Raw genomic sequence first — 14,606 nt, forward strand, 5'->3', positions numbered from 1 at the left:
CAGGTACCTGCAGGCAGTGCCCTCAGCCCTGCTGGGCAGGCAGAGGAGCTGCTCCTCAGCAGAGCTGCCTCTTTGAAGCTCTCCTTGGTTGCCAGGAGCTTGAGAGTTCCCTCTGTGCCAGGAGCCCGGCCCAGCTCAGCAGCACAGCAGCAGCACAAGGACTTTAATGACCCTCTTGGGGCTTTGGTGTTGTTCACATCAGACTCAGTCCCTCAGAGTGTCTTCAAAAAACTTCTCAAGAACTCAAAGATTCAAAGTCCAAAGTTTCTTTAACTTTTAATGGGTCCCATCAGGACACCACTCACGTGAAAGTGTGCCCAGGTTCCAGTGAGAGCAGAACTCTGGAGGCAGCGATGGCAGGTGGGAACAAGCAAGGGAAAGGTGTCTCTGGTGCTGAGCAAAGCTGGCTGTGTTCCATGAGTGCAAAGGGCCAAGGCCTGAGCCCCAGCCCCTGGCAAGGCAGATCCTGTCCCTCCCTCAGTGCTCAGGGCTCTTCCCGGGGCACTGGGATGTGGGGATGGGCAGTGCCAAGGGCAGCACCATGGGGCAGCCCCTGCCAGGCTGCTGGGCAGGGACAAGGAGGCACTGAGGCCCCAGGGCTGCAGGGGTCACTTGTCCCCTCCTGGCCTCAGGGCCAGGGCCAGCAGCCATGGCCAAAGGGCTGCACAAGTTGGCTCTGTCAGGGCCTTGCAGCTGCTGCCCATCCCTCTGCCCTCTGCAGCCCAGGCTGTGCCACGCTGTCCCTGCCCTGCGCCTCTGTCCCTGCAGGCTGTCCTCATCCCCCCGGCTGCCCCACCTGGCTGGCCCCTTCCTTTGCTGGCAGCTCTGCGTCCTGCCTGCCTCTGCCTGGCCACACAAAGCCTTGGGCTGCTCCAGACTCCTTCTGGGGAACGTGTTGCACCCCAGCCCTGCCTGGGAGGGAAATTCCTTTCTCCTGATGTCCACTCTGGGCCTCCCCAGCTGCCCTTCACATTCATTTTCTCGTTCTCTGGCTGTTCTCTACAATGCCAGAAGGATCCACCATCTCTGAAACCTCCCTTCAGTCCCTCCCAGGGCTCTCCTCTGCTCTCCTCAGTCTCCACTCCACGGAGCACAGAGCTCCTTTGTCCCTATACAGTGGTCAGGTGCTCGAGGCCAAGAGCACCCGGACAAGAGGGACGGTTCTTTTCCCCAGGAAGGAAACCACAGAAGCCCAGTATTGAAAGATGAAAGGCGGCCACCAGAGGCCAAGGCCAGCCAGACCTGTTTGTCTTGGCAGCTTTTGTCTGGCAGCAATCCTGGGATAGATGGAATTTTGGAGGCCAAATTCCAATTTTGGCCATGGGCAGCGGGAGGAGAAGGATGGCTCAGTTCCACAGGAAGAGAAGCACAGCCCCAGCGTTTCAAAGGCAGCTGAGAGCTGGCCCTCAGGAAGCCAAGGGAAGCTGCACTTGTCAGTCCTGGCAGATTTTGCCTGGGAGCTGTACTTGGATATACAGAATTTTGGAGGTGTATTCCCAATTTTGGCCATGGACACCTGGACTTGAAAGATGTTTTTTCCATGGAAAGAACAGCACAGCCCCACAGTGTTTCAAAGGCAGATGAGAGGTGGCCCCAAGAGGCCAAGGCCAGCGAGACCCATCTGTCCTGGCAAGTTTCATATGGGAACAATCCTTACATAATCAAATTTGGATGTAGAATCCCAGTTTTGGCCGTGGGCCCCTGGAGGAGAAGGACAGTTCTGTTCCATAGGAAGGAAAGCACGGAGCCCCAGCGCTCCAGGGCAGTGAGAAGCAGCTCTCACCATGCCAAGGTCAGCCGGAGCTGCCAGGCGGCCCCAGGAGCCCAAGGCAGCCAGAGCTGTTCCATGTTCCCTTGGTTCTGTGGGCCCTGCAGGGTCACAAAGGCCCCTCGGTTCTTTGGGGCCAGCAGTGCCACAGTGGCCCCTTGGCTCCATGGAAGGCCACAGGGTCACAATGGTTCCCTTGGTGCCACCAGCCCTGCAGGGTCACAATGGCCCCTGGGTTCCACGAGGCCACGCAGGGTCACAGTGGTCTCCAGAGGAAGGGCAGCACCGAGCCCCAGGGCTTCAGGGGCAGATGAGACACAGCCACCAGAGGCCAAGGCCAGCCACATCTGTCTGTCCTGGCAAGTTTGTCTGGGAGCAGCCCTTGGATATTGGGAATCTGGGAGGTGGAATCCCAATTTTGACCTTGGGCGCCTGGACAGGAAGGATGGTTCTTTTCCATTGTAGGGAAAGGGTGGAGCCCCAATGTTTGGAAGGCAGATGAGAGGTGGCCCCCAGGAGGCCAAGGCCAGCCAGACCTGTTTGTCTTGGCAACTTTTGTCTGGGACCAATCCTGGGATGGAATCTGGGAGGCCAAATCCCAACTTCAGCCATGGGAGCCTGAAGAAGGACGGTTCTTTTCCATAGGAGGGAAAGCACGGAGCCCCAGTGTTTCAGAGGGAGATGAGCAGGAGCCACTGGAGGCCAGGGCCAGCCAGAACCATCTGTCCTGGCAGCTCTTCCCTGGGAGCAATCCTTGGATAGACAGAATTTGGGAGGTGGAATCCCAGTTTTGGCCATTTGTGCCTGGAAGAGGAGGACGGTTCTTTGCCATAGGAAGGAAATCACAGAGCCCCAGTGTTTGGAAGGCAGATGAGAGGCGACCGCCAGAGGCCAAGGCCAGCCAGACCTGTTTGTCTTGGCAACTTTTGTCTGGGAGCAATCCTTGGATAGAATTTGGGAGGCCAAATCCCAACTTCAGCCATGGGAGCCTGAAGAAGAAGGACGGTTCTTTTCCGTAGGAGGGAAAGCATGGAGCTCCAGTGTTTCAGAGGGAGATGAGCAGGAGCCACTGGAGGCCAGGGCCAGCCAGAACCATCTGTCCTGGCAGCTCTTCCCTGGGAGCAATCCTTGGATAGACAGAATTTGGGAGGTGGAATCCCAGTTTTGGCCATTTGTGCCTGGAAGAGGAGGACGGTTCTTTGCCATAGGAAGGAAATCACAGAGCCCCAGTGTTTGGAAGGCAGATGAGAGGCGACCGCCAGAGGCCAAGGCCAGCCAGAGCCGTCTGTCCTGGCACCTTTCGACACAGAGCAATCCTTTGATAGATGGAATTTTGGAGGCAGAATCTCAATTTTGGCCATGGGCCGCTGGGGGAGAAGGACAGTTCTGTTCCATAGGAAGGAAAGCACAGAGCCCCAGTGCTCCAGGGGCAGGTGAGAATCGGCCCTGGACATGCCAAGGTCAGCCGGAGCTGTCAGGTGGCCCCAGGAGCCCAAGGCAGCCAGAGCTGTTCCATGTTCCCTTGGTTCCCTCGGTGTCACAAAGGTGTCCTTGGTTCCATGGGCCCAGCAGTGTCACAATGGACTCTGTGATTCCATGAGGACCTGCAGGAGCACCATAGTCTCCTTGACTCCACGGGGCCTCTCAGAATCACACCGGCCCCTTGGTCCATGGGGCCCAGCAGTGCCCCGATGATCCCCTCGGATCCAATCCCACAATTACAGGGCTCCCAAGCAAAAACACAGGAAAAGGAGGAACAGTTCTTTACTCTAAGAAGTAAACAAGGCTGAGGGAGGAGAATGAATCCACCAGAAAGCCATGCCCAGAGCTGTCCTGAAAATCAGCCCTGGCTGGGGTCGGGCTGGGGGAGGCCCTAGCCCCCAGACCCCTTTGCTGAGGCCAGGTTTGCACCCCCATCCCCCAACCAAGGGGGCAGGAGGAGTTTTGGGGGTGGGGGGTAACCCCTGCTCAGGGGGAGTGAACACCACCCCCCTTACCCAGACTGGCTCAGGTGTGAAACCCCCAGCCCGGGAAGGCCACACACACAGGGGACAGTGTCACACTCGCCCCTCCCCAGGGGAGGTCTCTGTCCCTGCCACTCCCTTGCTCTCCCCCCTTTTCTCTCTCACAGGCTGGGGGGCTTTGCCAAATGGGAGAATCATTTTTCTCTTCCTCTCTGCCACCTTTGTGACAGCTACACAGAGTTTTCCTTCCTTTCAATCATCTGTACTGGGCCGAATTGTCACTTTTCTTTTACAGGAACCTGCAGCAGCTGAGCTGGAGCTGTGTGGGAACCGCTGGAACTTTGAATTGCCACCAGAACTGCTTGTGCTGTCGGTTCATTCATGGTTGGGGTTTGTTTGTGTTTTCACCACAAGGGACTTGTGGGAAGACCAAACATTGCTCAAAGCATTTTGTGTAGAGTTAAGTTTGATTTCTGCCAAGTTTATTTGGTCTGGTGCCAAGGGGATGCTGGGGAGGGGCTTGGTGGGGTTGTCCCTGTCCCTCTCAGCCCAGGGAATGCTCGGGGGTCTCTGTCCCCCTCGCCCTGGGGGATGCTCAGGGGTCTCCATCCCTCTCACCCCAGGGAATGCTTGTGCAGGGTGGGGGACCAGGGGCTCTGTGTCCCTCTCACCGCTGAGTGTGCTCGGGGGGTGAGGGGCTCTCCGACCTTCTCACACCTGGGGAGGCCGGGGGGGTCTCTGTCCCTCTCACCCCTGGTGTGACCCCACCCAAGCATCATCGGGGTGAGAGGGACAGAGACACCCCCAAACCCCCACAAGCACCTCCCGAGAATCCCGAGGGGAGAAGAACAGAGACCCTCACTGGGCACTGAGTGGGGTGAGAGGGATAGAGATAGTCTCCGTCCTCCTCTGCCAAATATCACCCTGAACTCAATATTCCCCCCACACACCAGTAAAATGGTGAAACTTTAGATGTCTCTGATCAATTTCTTTATTTTTACCCCAATTTTGGGTGTTTTTAAGGGATGAAGATGGATCAAAAGAAAATTAGGGCCAAAACAGAAGGACCATCAGCCAGGTGTCTTCCCAACGTGGGTCACCAGGGCTCTTCTGGGGGATGAAGTTGGAGCAGAGGACAAAGCTCTTGCCATAGTCAGGGCACTCACAGGGCTTCCCTTACTGGTGGCTCTGTTGGTGTGGGGTCAAGTGTGAGCTCCTGGAGAAGCTCTTCCCACACTGGGGACACTCGTAGGGCCTCTCCCCAGTGTGGATCCTCTTGTGGCAGAGCAGGCTGGAGCTCCAGCTGAAGCTCTTCTCACATTCCAAGCACTTGTTGGGCTTCTCTGCCATGAAGCTGCTCATGAAGCACCAGCTCTGAGCTCTGGCTGGATCTGCAGCTGCCTTCCCAGCACAGGCTGGGTCTTTCCTCCTCAGAGCTCCCTGGGCTGGGTTTGGAGCCCCCCCAGTCACTTCCCAGCCCCTTCCCAGCAGGGCTGAGTTGAAGCCCTGTGTGCCCCTGTGCTGTGCCCGGGCTGGCTGCAGGCAGTGCCCCAGCCCTGCTGGGCTGTGCCCAGGAGCTGCTCCTGGCCAGAGCTGTGTCTCTGCAGCGCTGCCGCTTGCCAGGAGCTGCCTCTGTGCCAGGAGCCCGGCCCAGCTCAGCAGCACAGACACAGCACAAGGACTGGAATGACCCTCTCGGGCCTTGCTGCTGAGGCCATGAACATCAGTCCCTGACAGGGACTGGCACAAACCTCTCAAGAATTCAAGTCAGAATTGAACTTCAAAGTTTCTGGAAGTTTTCATGGGTCCCAGTGAGGGGCACGACTGAGAAAGTGTCCCCAGGCTGCAGTCAGAGCAGAGAACTGGAGGCAGGGATGTCAGAGGGGACAAAGAGAAGCCAAGTCTTGGTGCCCTGGGGCACAGCAGCGTCTGTGCCACCAAGGGCTGGGAGGAGACACCTTGTCCTGAGGCCCTGGGGCCTCCTGGCACAGCCCCAGCAAGGCTGGCCACTGTCAGCCCCTTGTCCTGCCTTCAGCATCCCCCCACATCCCAGTGGCCTCAGGGATCTGCTGCAAGGAGTCCCTGGGGAGCCTTGGTCAGGAATGGCCCTGGGGGCTCCTGAATGCTCCCAGGGACTGCAGGGTTTTCAAAAGACTTTGGCTTTGGCTTTTACCTGGGAGTCTCTGAGAGCTTTGTGCAATCCTCGCCCCCAATTATCTGCTCTAATGAGTCCCTGGAGATTCTTTGTCAGTAAGAACACTCAGTGGGGCTCATTAATGCTTCAGGGTACTCAGGGTTAATTTAAGTACTTCTTTTTGACACCGACTCTCTGAGAGGTTTGTGCAATCATGGCCTCCAATTATCTGCTCTAATGAGTCCCTGGAGATTCTCTATCAGTAACAACACTCAGTGGGGCTCATTAATGCTTTGAGATACTCCAGGGTAATTAAAGTACCTCTTTTTGACACTGAGTCTCTGAGAGGTTTGTGCAGTCATGGTCCCCAATTCTCTGCTTTAATCAGTCCCTTGAGAGCCTTGGTCAATAACAAGAGTTCATTAATGCTTCAAGGTACTTCTGGTTTTTCTAAGGTACTTTCCTTTTTCCACACTTGAGTCTCTGAGAGCTTTGTGCAGCCATGGTCTCCAGTCCTCTGCTTTAATCAGTCCCTTGAGAGCTTTGCACTGACACACATGTATTGGCAGCCACTGAAGAATTGGCTGCAGCCGCCCCAGCAAAGGGGGAACCTTTGGTGCCCGGCCAGGCCGTGCCATGCCCAGCTCTGGCAGCATCCCCCTGGCTCTGGACTCACCTGCACACTGGCCGTGGAGCGTGTCTTTGGAGAAGGTGCCAGAATCAAAGGCCATCATCTTCAGCTGCCGCTGGCCAGCTCCAGGAAGAGGTTGTCGTCCTTGAGCTCGTCCTTGGTGGCTCCAGCAGCAGCAGCGTGTTCCCTTCTGATGCTCCCTGCTCAGAGCTACAGGCAGGACAAAATCGTCTGGATTCAGAGGGAATTGATATTTTTTAAAAGACAACTCAGTTATTTACCTTTTTTTTGGTTTTGTTCAGTACTTACATTATTTTCACTCCTTCCTTCCTTCCTTCCTTCCTCCCTTCCTTCCTTCCTTCCGAATTCCTTCCGAATTCCTTCCTTCCTTCCGAATTCCTTCCTTCCTTCCTTCCTTCCTTCCGAATTCCTTCCTTCCGAATTCCTTCCTTCCGAATTCCTTCCTTCCTTACGAATTCCTTCCTTCCGAATTCCTTCCTTCCTTCCGAATTCCTTCCTTCCTTCCTTCCTTCCTTCCGAATTCCTTCCTTCCGAATTCCTTCCTTCCTTCCTTCCGAATTCCTTCCTTCCTTCCGAATTCCTTCCTTCCGAATTCCTTCCTTCCTTCCTTACGAATTCCTTCCTTCCGAATTCCTTCCTTCCTTCCGAATTCCTTCCTTCCGAATTCCTTCCTTCCGAATTCCTTCCGAATTCCTTCCGAATTCCTTCCTTCCGAATTCTTTCCTTCCGAATTCCTTCCGAATTCCTTCCGAATTCCGAATTCCTTCCTTCCTTCCGAATTCCTTCCGAATTCCTTCCGAATTCCTTCCTTCCTTCCGAATTCCTTCCGAATTCCTTCCTTCCTTCCTTCCTTCCGAATTCCTTCCTTCCTTCCGAATTCCTTCCTTCCTTCCGAATTCCTTCCTTCCTTCCTCCCCTCCCTTCCTGCCCCCCTCCCTCCCTCCCTTTTCTTACTTTCCTTCCTTCCTTCCCTCCCTCACAAGCTGCTTCTCACCCCATGGAAGGGGTGCAAATCACTAGGATCCCCTCCCAATATGGGTCTTCTCACCCTCCCAAAATGTGGGGACTTCACCTCAGCCCCCCAGATTTCAGGGGCTTTACGGCACCTTCCCCAAATTCACTGCAACCTCCCAGAAACGACGTAGAGGCTCCAAAATTGTCAAAAAACACCAGGAGCCTCCCCAAAAGCAGCTCCTGCTTTCCCTCCCTGGAGGGCCCCACTCCAAGTGCCCAAACCATCCCATCCCATCCCATCCCATCCCATCCCGTCCCGTCCCGTCCCATCCCGTCCCATCCCATCCCGTCCCATCCCATCCCATCCCTCCTGGACACCAATTCCCCTTCTGTGCTTCCTGACTCCCCACAGCCAGGCCTTGGGGCTGACGGATCGAGCCATTTGGGGCTGCCATCGACACATTGGGGCTGGCATTGAGTTTATTGGAGGCACCCGCTCAATCCCTCCATCCCAAATGGCAGCTTGGAACCTCTCCTCAGCCCTTGCTGTGCCCATGGGCTCACCTCAAGTCCCAAAATGACAGCCAGGGCCCCAAAGCCCATTCAGAACCTCTCAACATTGCCAGAAACAGCAGCATCCTTCCCAAAATGGGCTCCCTGCATCTCTGACAATAGGTCCCCCTTCCAAGTACCAGAGCCCCCCTCTCAGAACCCCTCCCGAAGCATTGGGGGGACCCCAAAACTGCCTCAGGAACGGGACATACCCTGAAATCCCTTCAGGAATGGGGGATACCCCAGAAGCCACTCAGCAACGGGGTCCCCCCGGCCTCATCATGCGCAGCCTTCAGCTGGCTCAGCCAGAGCCCATCCCGCCCTCAGCAGCCCCAGCCCAGCCCAGCCCTCCTGGGCAGGAAGCCCCAATGGCCGAGCCGGCCTGGGACACTTGCAGGGATGCGGGGGCAGCCGCAGCTTCTGGGGCCAGCCTGTGCCAGGCCCTGAGCGCCCTGCCAGGGAACCATTGCTGCCCCACATCCCATCTCAGCCTGCCCTCGGGCAGCGGGAAGCCGTTCCCTGGGGCCCGGCCCCGCAGGCCCTTGGCAAGAGTCTCTGTCCCCCAGCAATTGCTGCTCCTCCCTGCTGCGGGGCCCGAGCTGCAAGTTGATTTTCTGCCGCTGGCGCCGGCCCAGCCCCGAGCCAGGGCCAGCACCTTGCCCTGGAGCTCTGCGGGCGCTGCGTTTGTGCGGCCGCAGCGCAGCGGCCGCAGCTCGGAGCTGCCCTTTGTGTCCCCGCCGGCAGCTGGCAGAGCTGGCGGGGCCGGGCCAGGGCCGGGCCAGCCCCGGCCTTCCCGGCTCTGCGACACAGCGGCGGCAGCCCCAGCCTTCCAGCCCTGCACACGCTCCCACACAAGCGTCCAGAGCCGCGGCCACGCAACGCAACTGACCGGCCGCTGACCCCCCAGCCCGGCCTGATGGCCATTCCTCTGCCCACACCTCGGCCAAGCTCCCCTTGGCCACCTCCTGAGCCACAGTGCCACAGACAAGTGCCACATACAGCTACAGAGCTCTGCCCAGAGCTGGCAGGGAACGTTCATTCAACAGAAAAACCACCAAGAAAAAGAGAACTGCCCCCAGCAGAGCTGTTCCCTCCTGCAGTAGTTACACCTGCACACCCACAGCGCCTGAGACTGCAAGCAATGAGCATTCCCTGGGCACATGTGCAGCCCAAGCAGCTCGAGGACAGCCTTGCAGCAGGACTGCTCTCAGCTGAGCCAAAAAGGCCCCTCTGGCAGCTGCAGGGCCATTGCAAAGGGCAAGGGCCAGAGCCTGGGCCCACGGGGGAGGAAAGGGCTCTGAATTCCCCTGCCCTGGCACAGAAACCCTGTTCCCAGGCTGCTTCCCACACAGGATTCCTCTGCAGGACTGCGGAAAGCTGAGAGGCAGCTCTGGCTTCTCCACTTTTCCTGTGCTAAAGCTGCCTGGCAGAAGAAATGGAGGGACAGCTCTGGTGGCACAATCCCTCCCGGCCCAGGGCACAGCGCTGGGAAGGTCTTTCCGTGCCGAGGCTTTGCTGCGGCCAAGGAAAGCTCCTGGCTCAGGGTCACCTTTCCTGCTGGGCCAGACCCCCCGAGTGGCCCAGCAGCAGCAGAGAATTCCAGCACAGCCCCGGCACGGGCAGGGCGGCCCTGGGCGGGCTGCGGGAGCCGGCAGCGCCTGAGCTCAGAGCAGCTGAGCCCGGGGGCTCTTGGCCAAGGCCGAGGCCCAGCGAGCATTTCTCAGGTCGCAGGGCGGCCTGGAAAGGTGCTGGGGGGGATCATTCACCCCCCAGTGCGGTCCCAGTGGCTCCCAGGATTTCCATGTCCGTGCTCCCAGCGCTGCTCCCAGCCCTGATCCGTGGGGATGGGAATGTCCCGCTCCCTTCCCGGGGCAGGCTCCCACCTGAGCCAGGTGTGCAGGGCAGGACCTTGCCCTGAGCCCAAGCCCTGTCCCCCCTGCAGGATCTGCTTCCCATCGGCCTCTTCCTCCTGCGGCCCCAAGCCCAGCTCGGTGCTGAACGAAGGGCGCTGGGCCGGGGTCATCCCCCGGCAGGGGCTGCGCACCCCCTCTGCCCCCTCCCCAAATTCCCTCCCGGGGCAGCAGGGGCTGGCTCAGGAGCCCTGTGGGCAGGGAAAAGGGGGTGACACCGGGATGGGGGGGTCACACACGCTCTGGGGGGACACACACGGCCCCTGGGGATCCCCCTCACCTTCTCCTGCAGTGCCAGGAGGATGAATCCCAATATGGAGGCCCTGACCCCCGGCAGCATCTTGGGGGTGGGGTCTGGTGGCAGCTTTGGGGTCTGGGGGAGAGGCCCTAAAACCCCCTCCCAGCCCCACAGCCACTCCCAGACCCCTCAAACCACCCCACAGCTCCTGGCCAGGAACCCCCCAACCACTCCCTGCATCATAAATGACCCCAAGAACCACAAAATTCTCTCCAAGCCACATGGCCCAGCCAAGATCACCAAAACTCTCTCAGAGACCACCCTAAAAGGCCCCTCCAAGCACTACAAATGCCCTCAAGAGCCACAAAAGCCCCTCCCAGTCCCCCAAGGAGCCCCCCAGACCCCCTCCCAGCCCCCATGGCACTGACCAGGACAGGCTGGGCGACAGGAACATCCACAGCCCTGAGCAGCTCAGGCACTTCAGCAGCGATTTGGGCACTTTGGAGGTCACACTCCAAAGGGGGAGACCCAGGGCAGGGACTGGGCCAGCCAGCTGGAATTCCTGGAGAATAGATGGGCTCAGGTGGACACGTTCTCACAAGTATGAGGTTGTGGCCCCAGTCTGCCTGGCTCCACAGCCCCACAACACTCAGATCCTCCCGAATATTCCTCTGAACCCCAAATTCACTCCCAAATTCCAGTAAAATGGTGCCGCTTTAGATCTCTTTGTTTAATTTCTTTATTTCTACCCCAATTTTGGTTGTTTCAGTGGGATCAACACAGAAATTACTTAGGCTGTAGAAGATCTCCAAGATTTTCCAGGGTTGCTTGATACCACCAGAAGAATCAATTAAAATTTTAGGGTGTAAAGGTAAAAAATCAGCTCTTCCCAATGAATTTCCAATGTTGATCTGAGTCCCGATGGATGTTCCTGCCCCTGCGTTCACCCAGGTGCGACCAGGGATCCAGGAGAACGTGGAGAGCACCAGCCAGGGGTCTTCCCAACACGGATCACAGGGAATGTGGGCCACCAGGGCCCTGCCAAACGTGGCTCCTCTGATGGGAGATGGAGTTGGAGCAGAGGACAAAGCTCTTCCCACAGTCGGGGCACTCGCAGGGCTTCCCTTAGCGGTGCCTCCGTTGGTGTCTGGTCAAGTTAGAGCTTCTGAAGAAGCTCTTCCCACACTGGGGACACTCGTAGGGCCTCTCCCCAGTGTGGATGCGCCGGTGGGTGACGAGGTGGGAGTTGTACCTGAATCCTTTCCTGCAGTCAGGGCAGCGGAAGGGCCTCTCATCCGTGTGAATCCGCTGGTGCTGGAGGAGAGTGGAGCTGGTCTGAAACCTCTTCCCACACTTGGAACACTCGTAGGGCCTCTCCCCAGTGTGGATGCGCCGGTGGACGATCAAGGAGGAGCTCCTGGAGAAGCTCTTCCCACACTGGGGACACTCGTAGGGCCTCTCCCCAGTGTGGATGCGCCGGTGGGTGACGAGGTGGGAGTTTTGTTTGAAGCCCTTCCTGCAGTCGGGGCAGCGGAAGGGCCTCTCATCCGTGTGAATCCGCTGGTGCCGGAGGAGACTGGAGCTGGTCTGAAAACTCTTCTCACACTCAGGACACTCGTAAGGCTTCTCCCCGGTGTGGATCCTCTGGTGGCGGATCAGATGGGAGCTCCGTCTGAAGCTCCTCCCACATTCCCCACACTTGTGGGGCTTCTCCCCATCGTGAAGCTGCTCATGAACCACCAGCTCTGACCTCTGGCTGCATCTCTGGCCGTTTTCCCGGCACAGGGTGGGTCTTTCCTCCTCAGAGCACCCTGGGCTGCGTTTGCAGCCCCTCCTCCTGCGGGATCTCCGGGGCTTTTCCTCCCCGTTGGATTCCTGCGCCGTGGAGCCGCTCAAAACGGCCTCTTCCACCAGGTTCTGCCGCGGGGATTTGTCCTCCCTGGGCTCCGTCCTCAGCTCCTTGTCTGGGGAGGAAGGACAAGGAGAGGATGGAATTTGCCTCCGTGCCACAGGGAAGGGGAAGGAGATCCCCCCAGTCCGTCCCCGGCAGGACGGTGTCGGCAGCGGGGTTGTCCTGCAGCCGGGGGCGATGCTGGGCTGGGAGATGGAGCAGGAGAGATGGGAAAGGGGCACTGACTTCCTCCTCACCTGCCTGGGGGTCCCAGGGCATCTTCCTCTTCCTCACAGCCTCCTGCATCTGGCCAAGGGTTGGGAATGGGAAATCCTGGTTTGGGGAGAAACAAGGGATGAGTGTGTTGGGTTGGGGCTTCCTCCTGCCCAAGTCCACCTCTAGAAGTCACCGGGTACCTGGTGTCCATAAAACCAACAAAAAACCAAGAGTGACTCCAAAAACGGCCTCCAGGAGTTCCCCCTTTCCAGTCTCCTCACTTTGGGGTTCTGGGGGTCCCCCTTGTCAGGGCTGCTGGGGGTCCCATGGGTCCTGGGGATCCCCCTCTCCGGGGTCCTGCTTAGGGATGCTGGGGGGTTTTGGGGGTCCCACAGGTCCCTTTTTTCCCAATTCTGCTTTGGCTCCCAGAGGTCCCAGGGTCTCCCTCTTCAGCCTCTCCAGGCACTTGGGGCTCCCCCCTCTCCTCACCGCCCCTTTTAGGGCTGAGAGATCCCAACCCCACCTCATCTCCAGGCCCCCCACCCCTCCAGGCTCTTGGGGGTCCCCCAGCTCTGGTATCGTCCCTCTCTGCTCTCCCCACTCCAGGCGTCCCGTGTTCCAGCCCCCAGCTCTCCTGGGGATCCCCAAAGCCAATGTCCAACCCCGCCAGGACCAGGTGATCCTCACATGGTACCCCCAAGACCCCCAAGGGGCAATTATGGCTCAGCTTTGGAGTCCTGCAAGATCCACATATCCCCTGTGGCCCAAAAAATCCCTCCCAGGGACATGCAAGAACATCTGGGGCTCGATTCCAGAATCTGCAAGCTCCAAACACCCCGCCAAAAAAACCCTCCTGGTGACCCCCGATAGATTTGGGGTGAGCTCCCCCTCCCCGCTCACCTGCAGGATGGGGGGAAGATGCTACCGGGGCTGGGGGTGCTGCGGACACAGTGGGCGGGCGGTGGAACCTGGTGGTTCTCCAGCTCCTCCTCCTCCTCTCTCCCTCCTCTTCCTCCCACTCCTCCTCCACTCCCACCCTGCCCCCCCTTTCCCACCCCCTCTGCCCCACGGCTGCCGCAGCACCGGCTGCTGTGTGGGGGGAGCCCCCGATCAGCCCCAGGGATGGACAGGGGGGTTGGGGACCCCCCCAGTGCGGATCCCTCCCTTCCCCAGAGCCCCAGGGAATCGCTCCAGGGCTCAGGTGCTGGGGGACAGGGCTGCACCCCCATGGAACTGCTCTTCTGCTGTCCCAACCCCACCTTTCCCTCCCCTCTCCTCCCCTTTCTCAGCGTTCCCCCAATCCACAGCCCCATTCCAGCTCAATTTGGGTGTCCCATGCCCATCCTGCTTTCTTTGGGGGTCCCAGCCCCCTCTTCCCCTCCTCCTTCTGCACCTTCCCCATCCCCAATCCCCACCTCCCCTCCCCCGGCCTTGGTTTTGGGGGTTCCAGGCCCCTCCTGCTCCCTTTGGGGGTTCCATTCCCCATTTCGCTCCATTTGGGGTCCCAGACCCGCCCCCCTTCTCACCGCTCACCCCGCGCCCGGGGGGGCTCCCAGCACCACCAGTGCCACCAGTGCGGCCCCAGCTGCCCCCACACGCCCCATGCCCAGCGCCGGGCGCTGCCGACAGCCCCAAAGCAGCCGCGCTGTGCCCTGGGGGGTCCCCAGAGCGGCCCCGCCCCGCACGGCACTGGGAGCACCAGTCCGGACCAGTGCGGAGCGCGGGCGGGCGGCATCAGCCGTGCCCGGGCAGGGCCGGGCCCCGCGGGGCTCCCGCCCGCACTCGGCCCCCGCCGGGACAGCGCGGGGGGGCCCGGCCTGGCCGCCCCCACCTCCCCCTCCCCAAATTCCGCTCCGGGGGGCGCTGGGGGCGGGGGGGGCTCAGCTGGGGCCAGAGGTGCCGGAGCCACGTGTCCCCCGCTGCCAGCACCGCCCCCTCAGGATTAGGGGTGCCCCAAAACTCCCTCGGAGCTGGCGGATACCCCGCAGGCGAGCTGCCCCTCCCCGGTCACCTGCGGGATGGGGGGAGCGGTGTTCCCGAGGCCGAGAGCTGCGGACACAGAGAGCGATGGATGCACATGGAGGCTCCTCTTCCTGCTCCCTCTGTCCCGCCTCTTCCTCCCGCCCCTCCCCCTTTATTCCCTCCTCTTCCTCCCGCTCCTGCTCCTCCAGCCGTCCCCCCCCTCGCTCCTCTTCCTCCTCCTGTTGTTTGTGGCTCCCATCCCGGCTTTGTCTGGCATCAGCCCTGGGGCCGTGCCGTGCTCAGCAGCAGCAGCATCCTGTGCTCCGGCAGCACTCCCTGCTCCTTAGGGAAGGCTTTGGCATTTC

General features: G+C 59.6%; 1 protein-coding gene across 1 annotated transcript; it reads right to left on the bottom strand.

Moving 5' to 3' along the window:
* Positions 1 to 10,926: 10,926 nt before the first annotated feature.
* LOC138102337 (zinc finger protein 3-like) lies at positions 10,927 to 14,370 on the bottom strand. Its single transcript, XM_069000026.1, has 3 exons — positions 14,291 to 14,370; positions 12,321 to 12,396; positions 10,927 to 12,136 (listed from the first exon to the last, which is right to left on the bottom strand). The coding sequence occupies exons 2-3, from the start codon at positions 12,367 to 12,369 to the stop codon at positions 11,298 to 11,300; spliced, it is 888 nt and encodes a 295-aa protein (XP_068856127.1). The 5' UTR covers positions 12,370 to 12,396; positions 14,291 to 14,370; the 3' UTR covers positions 10,927 to 11,297.
* Between the last annotated feature and the right edge of the window lie 236 nt (positions 14,371 to 14,606).

The sequence above is a fragment of the Aphelocoma coerulescens genome, unplaced genomic scaffold (genome assembly GCF_041296385.1).
Source record: "Aphelocoma coerulescens isolate FSJ_1873_10779 unplaced genomic scaffold, UR_Acoe_1.0 HiC_scaffold_70, whole genome shotgun sequence".
NCBI lineage: Eukaryota > Metazoa > Chordata > Aves > Passeriformes > Corvidae > Aphelocoma > Aphelocoma coerulescens.

Excerpts from the sequence above, each read along its gene's own strand:
- LOC138102337 (XM_069000026.1), bottom strand. The coding sequence starts at position 12,369 with ATGCAGGAGGCTGTGAGGAAGAGGAAGATGCCCTGGGACCCCCAGGCA. Across the intron at positions 12,137-12,320 it reads GCCCTGGGACCCCCAGGCAG|ACAAGGAGCTGAGGACGGAG; the intron begins GTGAGGAGGAAG and ends CTTCCTCCCCAG.